Here is a 12,822-nt window from a genome sequence, read left to right on the forward strand (position 1 = left end):
GAGGGACTTTAGAACATAGAATGTCAGGGCTGGGTGGGGTCTTGGAACAGGGAATGTGAGGGCTGAGAGGGACCTTAGAACAGGGAAGGTCAGGGCTAAAAGGGGCCTTGGAACATGGAATGTCAGGGCTGGGAGAGGCTTTAGAACTGGGAATGCCGAATGCTAGTTGCCCCTTTTGGGAAATCGCTAGCTTGTCAATCCCCTTACCTATATACTCCCCATCCTCTAGCTCCACATCCATAACCCACAAAAGATAAAGAACTTTTGCTCTAACCAGTCGATAGTCTGATTGTAGACAGATGACATGGAATGTTAGAGCTGGGAGGATTCTGGGAACATAGCACCTAGAACATCAGAATGGAAGGGAGCCCTCATTTGTAAGATCAGAACTATCCTAGCGTCCTTACGCTCTCTCATCACATCCAAGTCTCGTAGATTCTCCCTCTGCCACATTTCTTGCCTTTATTCCCTCTCTCTTCTCACAGCCATGGTTCAGGTTCATGTCATCCTCTGGTGCATGGATGGCTACAATAGCCTCCAAATAATCTCCCTGCTCCTAACCTTTTCCTTTTATAATCCACTTTCTTCACAGCTGTCAAGGCAGAGGTCGAGAGAGGCCAGGTGACAATGACCAAGGTTCAAGTCCTGGCTGGTGACCCTGGGAAAGTTTTCTAACCACTGGTGGCTCAGGAATGTCAATGACGAGAAGAAAGGCCCCATATACACTCCAGCCTTTTTAATGGTAGCAAAGCAAATGCCCTTTGATTTGGGAATGGCTAAATAAATGGTGGTGCATCGATGCAATAGAGCCCCTCTGCAGTCAGAGTGTGACCAGAACCAGATTAAAATGTATTTGGGATGCAGCAGCTAGGTGGTGCAGTGGATAGAGCACCAGCCCTGAAATCAGGAGGACCTGAGTTCAAATAGGGTCTCAGACCAGACACGTGACAATTATTAGCTGTATGACCCTGAGCAAGTCACTTAACCCCAATTGCCTCGCCAAAAAAAAAAATGTAATTGGGAAAATTTAACAAAATAAATACAATATAACGTACATAATGTTAATTTGTGGTTTTCTAAGTTAATATGCATCCTGCAGGAATTCATTTCTATTTGAGTTTGACATTACTGCAATAGGATATTTCTGATGTCAAAAATGTTGCCTACAATGAATACAGAGAAGCAGAGGAAAACTCAGATGAACTGATGCAAAATGAAGTCAGGAAAACAATGTACACAATTATTTCAATAATGCAAATGGAAAGACTACAAACCATTTACCAGCAAAGCTTCAAAGGAAAACACAATTTGGACACAAATTCAACTAGAATTCTTTGTTGAAGAGATAAGGCAAGAGTGTGTTTTTTTAAGAGTTGAAAATGTGATTTTTTAAAAAACAATATAAATGAAATGACAGAAATTGGAGGGAGGGGAAGAGAACTATGAAAGAAAGAATTGGAAATGTAATTAACAGCTTAGCATGAGAGGCATAAAACTTGACCCAAGCAACAAACACCCCAAAAATCAGAATGCATCAAATGGAAGCTAATCACTCCATATTACAGTAAAAGATATTGAAGTCAGAAAAGTAGAAAAAAAGAAAATTTAAGACATTTCATATGAAAAACTGACCTGAGAAACAGATGGCAGAGAGATTATTCAAGAATTATTGGACTCCTTGAATGCTATTACCCCCCCCCCAAAAAAGAGCCTACATATCATATCTCAAGAAATCTTAAAACTGCTCAAATTTCTTAGAACCAGAAGGCAAAGTAGAAATAGAAATAATTTCTCAGTCACTTCCTAGAGAAATTCCAAAATAAAAAGAACCAAAATCCAGAGCTTCCAGGTCAAAGGAAAAGTATTGCAAGTAGCCAGAAACAAAAAATTCAAGTACCACAAAGCCCCAGTCAAGAAGACATGATTTAGCAGCAACTACTGTGAAGAAACAGAAAGCTTGGAATGTGACATTACTGAAGGCAAGGGATACAGGCTTACAACCAAGAGTAACTTACTCATCAAAACTGAGTATAATCCTATAGAGGGAAAATAAATTTTTCATGAAATAGAGGTCTAGCATCTCCAAAAGACTCATGATGGAAAATGCTCTCCACATCCTGAGAAAGAATTGTGGAGTCTGAACGCAGATCAAAGCAGACTATTTGCTCTTTTTTTCTCTTCTGTTTTGTTTTGTTTCTTCTTTCTTGTGGTTCCTCCTATTGGTTCTAATTCTTCTTTACAACATGACTAATGTGCAAATATGTTTAATAGGAATGGGTATATAGAGCCTATATCAGATTGTGCACCATCTTGGGGAGGAGGGTGGGGCGGGAAGGTAAGAAAATTTAAAACTCAAAACCTCATGGAAGTGAATGTTGAAAACTAAAAATAAATTGATTAATTAAAAAAAAGAAATAGAGTTCTTGCAAGCTCTCCTGATGAAAAGCTGGGTAGAAATTTTGAAGTTCAAACGCAGGAGTTAAGGGAATCATCTAGAGGAAACAAACAATTCTAAGGGGCTAAACAGGGATAAATTGTTTGCATTTTAATATGGGGAGGTGATACATGGGTCCCCTCAGAACTCTGTCATCTTCAGGAGTTACAGAGGGAGTCTAATTAGGAAGAAGGCTTCCTGGTGGTTCTGTTAAGTCATGATTATCTTAAGATAAGAATGGAAAAACACTGTCCAGGTGTAGAGGGAGGAGGAAAGAGAAGGCTAGAGAAAATGACCTTACATAATAAAGGTGCACAAGTAAACATCTCTACAAAGAAGAAGGAAGGCATGGAGGTGGGGAGTGGCTGACATTTGAATCTTATTCTCACCTGAATTGGTCAAAGAAGGGAAGAATATAAACACAGAGTTGGGTATAAAAATACATTTCACTCAATATGGAAATGGGAGGGAAAGGGGAGAATGGAAAAAGAGAGAATAAAAGAGAGGGTAGATTAAGGGAGTAATTCATCTTAAGCAAAATAAATTCTAAGGATTTATAAAAATATTTATAACAGTTTCTTTTTGTGGTGGCAAAGAATTGGAAATTGAGGGGACATCCATCCAATTGGGGAATGGTTGAACAAGTTGTGGTATATGAATGTGATGGAATATTGTTTGCTACAATAAATCATAATTATAGTTAGCATTTCTGTAGCACTTTAAGGGTTGCAAAGCATCCCACAGATATTATCTTATTTGATCCTCATAACAACCCTGGGAGGCAGGTGTTTTTATTCATCACCACCATTCTACAGATGAGGAAACTGAGGTAGACTTGCCCAGGATCACACAGTGAGTAAGTGACTTAGGTCAGATTTGAACTCAAGTCTTCCTGATTCCATGTGCAGTACTGTATACACTGCATCACCTGTCTTATAAAGAGGATGGTTTCAGAGAACCCTAGGAAAACTTGTATGAACTGAAAAAGAGCAAAGTGATTAGGACAGGTAGAACAGTTTATACAAGAACAATATTATGAAGATCGACAATTTTGAAAGACTTAGAAATTGATCAGCACGATGACCAGAGGGCTGTGATGAAACCTGTTACTCACCTCCTGATAGATAGGTGAAAGACTGGAGGAGACTTTGTGTTTCGGATATGGCCAATGCAGAAACTTGATTTGCTTGACTAAACATGTTCATAACAGGGGTTTTATCTTTCCTTCTCAATAGTGTGGGGGGAGGAGGGAGAAAAGGCAAATTTTTTAATAAAAATAATAAAATTTATTTTAAAAATACTTAAAAGTTGAGCTTTTATTTCAAGGAAAAGTTGGAGAGGGGTCATTAAATGAATATTGCAGCTTCTTAAAGGTCATCCACCCCTCCCCTTCCTGTTCAACTTTGGTCTTACTTGTCTGTCTGCAGACAGGTGTTCATATACCTGCTAGCCTCCTGCTTCTGCAGTGGTAGTGATAGAGTGAAAGAAAAGGGGGCATAGGGGGTGAAGGATCACAGTTTTGAGATTGTCTATAAACACTGACTTGGTGGATGGTCCCCAAACATGAGCCCCAAGGCCCAATGGCCAATAAGCAAACATGCTTGACATTCTTGCCATAAGCCAAACAGAAAAGAGAAGGAAAGTGGAGCTAAATAGGTCTCCTCCGAAAGACAAATAAAGGAATTGGTAGAATGAGTCTGTCCAAAGAAAACAAGAAACATCATTTCACAGGCCAAGTGGTCATCTTGTATTACAGTACTTACGCTAATAACCATTTTAATAGCTAACATGGGTAAAGCACTTATGAAAGAGAGAGGAAGAGAGAGAGAGGAAGAGAGAGGGAGATGGGGGGAAAAGAAGGGGGGAGAGAGAGAATCATTTGATCTTCAGAGAGATGGTTTCAGAGCCAGGAAAGCTTGGGTTCAAATTCCAAGTCTCACACATGTTGGCTGTGTCATCCCAGATAAATCATTTAACCTCTGATCTCTAGGCAATTTTCTAAGACTAAGTAAAGTCAATTTGAGTTGGTGGAAGGAGTTATCTATGCCAGTGAAGTCACAGGTCTGGTGCCTGTCCCTAATCATACTAAAGATCCCCCCATAATAATTGTTCTAGCGCATCAACGTAGCTTATGCAGGATGAAAGGGTTGGGAAGTTCTATGAAAAACTCCAAATGAAATCATCATATACATTTATACTTGGTGACTTCACTGCAAAGATGGAAATAGAAAGAACTCAGTGAAAAATATGTTGGAACATATGGACCTGGAATAAGGAATGAGAGGGACCCAAAACTTGTAAAACTACTGAGAAGTCTCACACCTATAAATTATTCATACCTCCTTTGAGGAAAGAATAAGAGATGCTGAACACAGGAATTCCCCAAGTAATATAACAAAAAAAAAAGACAAACAAACAAGAAATTGATTATAGTTTAACCTACAAGACATCACCAACACAATATAATAGTCATTCCTAAATCAGCTGAGTGCAATCAGACCGTCAACTGGTTAGAGCAAACGTCCTTCATCTTTTTTGAGTCATGGACCCCCTTGGCAGTCAAGTAAAGCCTATGGATACCTTTTAAGAATCATGTTTTTAGTACATAAAATAAAATATATAAGATTGCAAAGGAAACTAATTTTATTAAAATATAAGTATAAAAAAATTTTTGAACCAAGTTTCTGAATTCCAGGTTAAGAACCCTTGAACAGAACAAAGATCAAGATTAGGACAAAGAAAGGGAACAAACATTTATGAAGTACCTACTATGTGCGAGACATTGCACCAAACACTTACAAATATTATCTCATTTCATCCTCACAACAACCCTTGGAGGTAGGAGTGGTTATTATTCCTATTTTCTCATAGAGGAAAACGAGGCAGACATAGGTTTAAGTGATTTGTCCAGTGTCACAGAACTAGCAAGCATCTAAGGCCAGATTTGAATTTAGGTCTTCCTCACTCCAGGCCCAGAGTTCTATCCATTGCTCCAGCTAGCTGCCTTTATTTTTAAAATAAAGAATAATAATGTGAAAAAAAAACCGGGGCAAGGGGAAGAAAATAAAGGGAATTTTATTCAAGTACTTAACTGAGAGAAAAAAGAGGGAAAGAAATAGATATCTAAATAAATGGAAAAATTAAAAGGGACTAATAAGGTAAGCAAATCTCCAAAAGTAGGGAAAGGGTAACAAACAAGAGAGGTGGGGTTTCTGGATGAGTAGAAGAGATCCAGTGGGAATAGGGTTGCCTTAATGTAAATTAAGCTAAAATAAATGAAGAGACAAAGTACTTTCTTTAAAGAGAAAAAGGAAGTGAAGAAGCCTAATTCAGATTTTAAAAACAATATTAAAGATAAATGGAAGAAAATATAAAACTAATTTTCATAGCTTTAAATGTAAATGGATTTGACAATCCAATAAAAATGAAAGATAGAGAAAGCTTGGATAAGAAAAAAAAAACTTACAATCTGTTGCCTATAAGAAACACACCTTAAAAAAAAACAACAAAGACGTAGAATAAAAATGAAGGGCTGGAAAATTCTTTTTACTATGCATCAAGTAAACCCCCAAAAAGTATGAGTTACAATCATGACAAAGCAAAATCATTCACAGCATAAAAAGAGATAAAATGGAAACTATCAATGGAGACGATTGAAACCAAGGTCAGTGGGGGCAGCGCTAGTGCATTAGTGCCCCAGGAGCCTGAAGCATGAGAATTTTCCCCTTCTTTGTGCATGTCTTGGTCACATAATGTCTCTAGGTATATGCCTCTCCGCTTGGGAACCCTATGCATCCATCCTTCCCACTGCTGCTTTGTGCATTTGTGGAAGCACGCACTCCAAGTTGACTGTGGAAATGTTTTGTTAGTACCGCTTTTACTATACCATGTCAGTAAATACTTTTGCCTTGAGCTTATTATGTCTCATGTCTGGCTAGAGATAAAATAAACACACCAGTGAACACGCATGAACTACAGTTTTAAGAGTGAAACTGCAGAGTACTTTGCATCTAGAGAGGTCCTCAGGTCAGAGGACCAGAGTTGAGAGAAGCACAACATTGAATTTGATTCCATTTCCTGGCATGATGCATAGGTTTCCATAAGATACCTTTTAGCTCCACCTCTTAGAATCTTTCAAAGCTCAACTCAGGTGCCATTTCATACAGGAAACATTTCCTCATCCCTTGGCTCAACCTCATAGAACCACAGAAATTTATGATCTGGAGGGGAACCTGGCGGCCATCTAGTCTATCCCATACACGAAGGAATCCTCTGAACTGTTGGTGTCCCTCCTTTCCTTTCTGGGTTTTTGTACCACCACTCTTCCCTGGTTCTCTTCCTGCCTGTCTGACCACTTTTTCTCAGTCTCCTTTGTTGGATCTTCACAGCCATTAATTGTAGATGTCCCCCAAGGCTCTGTTTCTCCTCTGTGCTCTCCCTTTTGCTGATCTCATCAACTCCCATGAGTATGTGTTTATATAGATGTTTATCATGTTTATATGGATGATTCCCAGATCTAGAGGCAGCTGATGGCACAGTGGATGGAGGCCTGGATTTGGAGTCAGGAAGACTTGAGCTCAGATCTAGTTGCATGACTCAGGGCAAGTTACACAACCTCGGTTTGCCTCAGTTTCCTCAACTGCAAAATGAGAATAATAAAAGCACCTACCTCACAGGATTATTGTGAGAATCAAATGAGATAATAGATTTTTTTTAAATGCTTAGGACAGTGTCTGGCACATAGTAGGTGCTCTGTAAATGCTTATTTCCTCAGCCTCCCCCATCTATATAGCCAACCCTAGTCAGTCTCCTGAGCTTTTGTCTCACATCTCCAGCTGCATATTGGACACTTCAAATTGGTTATACTGCAGGAATTTTAGACACCACATGTCCAGAACAGAACTTATTATCTTTCTCTCTTCTGAACTAGTACTGGCTTGGGTTTTTTTTTTTTAATTTATATATTTTATTTTTTTACAATTACATGTAAAACAATATTAATATTCATTTTTAAAATTTTTGAGTTTCAAATTCTCTCCCTCCCTCCCTCCTTCCTCCTCTCCTTGAGAAGGCAAGCAATTTGATACAGATTATACATGGGCAGTCATGCAAAACATATTTCCATATTAGTCATGTTGTGATAGCAAACACAAACCAAAAAAAAAAAAAGAAAAATTCAAGAAAAATAAAGAAAGTAAAAACAAAGTCTGCTTCGATCTGCATTCAGACTCCATCAGTTCTTTCTCTAGAGGTGGAGAGCAGTTTTCATCATGAGCCCTTTGGACTTGTCTTGGATGTTTGTATTGTTGAGAAGAGCTAAGTCATTCACAGTTGATCATCATATAGTATTACTGTTACCGTGTGTGTAATGTTCTCCCGGTTCTGCTCATTTCACACTATCCTATTCAGGCTAAAATCTTGATATCCTCCTTAACTCTTCACTCAAATTCATTCCACATATCCAATCTGTTGTTAAATTTGATCATTTCTACCTCTAAACCACCTCTTGTCTCTATCTCCTTTCCATTCACAGGGTCTCCTCTGGTTTAGACGCTCAGCTCATCGCTTTTCACCTGGATCATTGCAATATCCATCTCATTGTTCTCATTCTCTCAAGTCTCTCCCCACTCTAATCTGCCCTTCACTTAGTTGCCAAAGTGATTTTCCTAAAGTGTAGATTTAACTTTGTCACCTCCTTTCTTAATAAAACTCAGTAGCTCCTTATTATCTCCAAGGTCAAGCGTGCCCAGTTCTTTCAATCAGTCCTCAGGCGGCATGGACTCAAATCCCTTCACCATCCTCGCTGCCACCCTCTGGCCATTGCCCAGTTTATGTTTCCTTCCCAAAATATGGTACCCAGAAGTGAATCCAGTCCTCCTGATGTAGCCTGACCAATGACAGGGTTACTACCTCTTTATTCCTGGAAACTATGCTTCTCTTAATGCAGTTTAAGATTCCATTAGGTTTTATGGCTGCCATATTGGCTCGTATTGAGCTTGCAGTCCACCAATACCCAAAGATTTAAAAAAATAATAATAATCTGTCCATGGAGGAAAAATAGCAGGAAGATAACTCCCTCTACTCTATGGACAGTGCCTGGCTCTCCTTGTGCTTCAGGGATTGGACACTAGAGGGTGCTGTTGAGCTGGAAGGACAGGGAATGCAGACTTATCAGAGCTGGAAAGGGACCTTCAAACTCCTCTGGTCCCCCCCACTTCTTTATACAGAGGCAGAAAGCGAGAGGGGGAAGGGACTTGCCTATGGTCATACAAGTAACAAGAAACAGAGCTTGAGTTAGACCCAGATCTTAAGGCAGGCAGTATGGTACAATGGAAAAAGGTCCAAAATACTAAGTCTGTGCCATAGGGCAAGTCGCTAAACCTTCCTCTCTCTCGGTTTTTTCATCCATAAAGATGACGCGGTTTGACCAGATAACCTCTATCGTCCTTTCCGACTCTTGGATCCTACATCGAAGAACTCAGGAATAATTATATCCTCCCTCCCACAGACCCACAAGCCGCTGGATCTCCAGCAAGGCAGGACAGGCGGACAGCCCTTGTGGAAAGCGAAGTCCGCGATCCGTTCCACTCGCCGTCGCCTCTACCACCTGCTGCCGGATTCTAACGGATGACCAAGCAAGCCGAGAGCCTCGGCAGTAACAGCGACTCTCAGACCACCGATTCCGGTCTGAATCTTACAAGGATCATCCAGAGAAGGAACCTTGTGGAGATGTGACCTGGATACTGCTTCTGCAGCCATGGCTACTGAGGACCCTGGAATGAAACTCCCAACCGCTCAAGTCTCTGGTCGCGTCCAGTGGTTCAGTATTAGAATTCACGGTTTACCATACGGTCTTATCGATGGAAATCACAATAAAGGAGACACGGTTCCATGCTGTACTGCGGAATCCACCTGACTTGAGGCTTAAAGCTCCTGTGAGTGTCTCTCCCCTGTTAGAATGGGAGCTCCTTGAGAGCCGAGACCCCCTGACTTTTCTTAGTCTGTCCTTTCAGTCTTGCAAGACTGCATTCTGGGAGGGTAATTTGCATGGAGTGGCCAGGGACGTAATGGGAGCTAAAAGGATTTTTTTTTTCATTCTAGCTCAAAGAATAGTCAGAAATTAAGCAAGTAAGAAGATATGCGACGCCTGGTGTTCCCTCTTCTTCCGCAGCCTGCTCACCCTGGAGGACCCCTCCACCCCGAGGTGCCCCCTCCTCCCGTCGGTGAGCTCCTCCCTGAACTTCTTTTCTGAGGAAGCCCCCAGGTAAGCCATCTTCCACTGTCTTCTCTGCCCTAACTTCGGGTCACTGCACCATCCTTCTCTCCCCCCTTTTTAGCTCCTTCTTATGTTTTCCTAAATTGGAATGTAAGCTCCTTGGGGGCAGGGACTGTCTTTCCTTTGGTTTCCATTTGTATCCCCAGCCCTTAGCCCAGTGTCTGGCACATAGTAGGTGCTTAATAGATGCTGGTTGTCTAGTGGCTTCTCTGGTTGACTGGTGACAGCTATGCTTCTAACTCATGGAGCTAAGTCGCTCCCAAGGAAGAAAACGCCCCCTAGCAGCTGCAGTTTGATGGCAACCCCCCCCGAAGCACCAGCAGACAGCAACGTAGCAGAGGAAATAGATGGGCAGAGGACGCCCAGTGGTGTGTGATGGTGGCAGCCCCGGGGGAGCAGATGACCCCAGCAGCTCTGTAAGGAAGGTAGCAGCAGCAGCAGACACAGAACGGGTGTTACTGTAAGGATCCAGTGAGATCATCTATGTAAAGTGCTTTTCAAATATTAAATCATCCTGCAAGTGTTAGCTATTGTTATTACTGTCCTTATGATTACTGTTATTATTCTATCGGGCACATGTATTCCCCAGCCATGTATGTGGCTTCTCCTACATGTGTTTCTCTGGCCATATGTGCCCCCTCTCTCCTCAGTGTTGTGGAAGTCTAAGGGAGTGTACCCCTACCCACAGGGCGGTTTTCCTTGTCATTTATCTTGTTCTTATTTTTAATTAAACATATTTTGTTTTGGCTTCATGTGTCCTCTGAGTGATCCGGTAAGAGGCATATCACCGGGGGCTCACAAGTTATGGATCTGAATGGATGCTGACTCCATGTGTGCTTTGAACCTGGAGTAGCTTTTGGAGGACCCCAGAGAAAGACACACGCTCTTGGACGTCTCCAGAGGCTACATCGGCGTTTCCTACGGGGCCCCAGCCCCTATCGGGGACTAGCGAGAGCGCGGAACAAACACAAATAACAAATTCCTTTGCTTCAAAGGCTGCCCCTACACAAGGGGCAGGGGAGAAATATGTAACATTCTTTTTTTTTTTCCTTTTTTTCTTTTATCTTCTTAAATAAAAAAACGTACAATTAGTCAAATACTACTCTTGGTTAAAGGTGTCCCGCCCAGTCTCTTCTGCCTCGGTGGTCTGAGGGCCCAGCCGAGGCCCCGTCTGGTGCAGGCCTCACCCAGCCGCAGGGTCCGCGGTCGAAGGTCAGATCTTGCTCTGTCTTGCCGAGGTGGGCTCCCTGAGGACCCTCCCATCTCCATCCCTGAGAGGAAAGACCCAGGTGCGTGCACTGAAGGAGGCTGAGAGAGTCAGGAGAGAGAGAGAGAGAGAGGGAGAGAGAGAGAGAGAGAGAGAGAGAGAGAGAGAGAGAGAGGGCAGGCACGGGCCGGCGGCCGCCCGTCACCAGCGGAGGAACTCCCTGATATACTTCAGCAGCCGGATGACCCACAGGTTGACCCCCAGGTCAATGAGGTACTGGATCTCGGGGGTCAGCATCTTCCGGCACAGCTGCTGGTGCCGCTGGCTGATCCGCTTCTTCAGGTTGTAGCCCAGGATGGTCTTGGTGCCCAGCGGCTGCCAGGGCTGCATGGACGACTCCTGGATGGCCTCGGCGTCCACGGCCCGGCCCCCGTCGATGCAGATGCGCCGCATGCGCTCGTTCTCCCGCCGCAGCGAGGCCACCTCGCGGGCCATGCGCTCCCGCCCGAAGGCCTCCACCTTGCGCCAGAAGCTGGCGTTGAAGTGGCGGTAGAGCAGCGCGTCCAGCTGGTTCCAGGCGGTGGCCCGCCGGTAGAGCTCGCCCGTCAGCCGCGGGACGGCGGAGGCCCGACGGGCGTTGAGCTTGAAGTAGACGATGTCCTCGAGCTCCCAGCACAGCAGCTCCTTGAGCAGCACCAGCGACTCGTCGAAGTACTCCTGCAGCATGACCAGGTGGAACCTCTGCTCCACCTCCAGGATGTGCGCCTCCACCTGGGGGCTGCGGGGGTCCAGCCCGCTGTCGTAGCCCAGGTCGAAGAAGAGCAGGTTGCGGAGGTAGTGGGCGTTGAAGCCCTTGGGGTCGTAGTAGCGGTGCGGGTCCTGCAGGAACTTGGCCAGCTTGTCGCGGCCCGTGAGCCTCCACGTGAAGGGCACCACCGTGCCGAAGTAGTGGAAGGACGACTCGAAGAGGCGGGCCGGGTCGCGCAGCACCGTGATGAAGGTGGCGTCGGGGGCCACCAGGCCGCGGACCTCGGGGTAGCGGAAGCGCATGTGGTTGCAGATGATGTTGAAGCAGTCGCCCGGCTGGTAGTTGTGCACCAGGCTGCGCTTGAAGAAGGCCGGGTAGTTGAAGTCGTTGTAGCCGCTGGGGAAGGCGAACTTGAGCCGGTGCTTCTGGCCGAAGCGGAAGAGGATGTTGAGCAGGGTGCTGCTGGCCGTCTTGTGGGTCTTCATGAACACGATGTCCGTCTTGGGCCGGCAGGAGCCCTCGCCGCTGCTGCTGTTGACCGGCGGCGTCGGCGGAGAGCAGGAGGTTCCGGCGGGGGGCCTGCGAGGGGAGGAAGAACGGGGAAACAAACCCGTGAGGGACAGAGCCGCGCCCCGAGACTCGGGGTCTGCTGGCAGATTGCTCCATTTCTCTGGAACCGTCTCCTCCTCAGAGAGAGGCCGGGCGGTGTTAGGGACAGGAGAGACATGGGTTCCAGTCCAGCCACGCCACAGTGTGTCTACCATCCCCTCCTTTCCAGCTCCCCGTTGTGTATTCTCTTCCGCCATTAAAATGGAAAGTCTTCGAGGGCGGAGGCTCTATAGTTTGCGGGTGTTTGTGCCTAGAGCTTAGCAACCTCTTAAAATGCTGTCTGCTCCCTCATCAGTCCATCCATTCATCCAGCTAGCTATCTAGCTATCTAGATAATTGTCTGTCCATCCACCCGTCCATCTATTCATCCATCCATCCATTTATCTAGCTGTCTAGACATTCACCCATCAGCCTTCCTCAATTTATTCGTTCATCCATCCATTCATCTATTTATCTCTCCATCCAACCATCTCTCCATCCATCTAGCTATCTAGACAACTACCTATCTGTCTATTCGTCCATCCATCTATCCATCCATCCTTCTCCAT

At 44.2% G+C, this 12,822-nt stretch overlaps 1 protein-coding gene across 1 annotated transcript in view; it reads right to left on the reverse strand.

Annotated features, from left to right (window-relative positions):
- Positions 1-11,050: 11,050 nt before the first annotated feature.
- The window catches only part of GAL3ST1 (galactose-3-O-sulfotransferase 1), a 30,022-nt gene continuing 28,250 nt past the window's right edge, over positions 11,051-12,822 (reverse strand). The window contains exon 3 of the mRNA XM_027865371.1: positions 11,051-12,244. Within this exon, the coding sequence (XP_027721172.1) occupies positions 11,119-12,244 (1,126 nt within the window). The 3' untranslated portion in view covers positions 11,051-11,118. The remainder of the gene's footprint in view (positions 12,245-12,822) is intronic.

This window comes from Vombatus ursinus, unplaced genomic scaffold, assembly GCF_900497805.2.
Source record: "Vombatus ursinus unplaced genomic scaffold, bare-nosed wombat genome assembly UNPS02001287.1, whole genome shotgun sequence".
Classification (NCBI taxonomy): Eukaryota; Metazoa; Chordata; class Mammalia; order Diprotodontia; family Vombatidae; genus Vombatus; species Vombatus ursinus.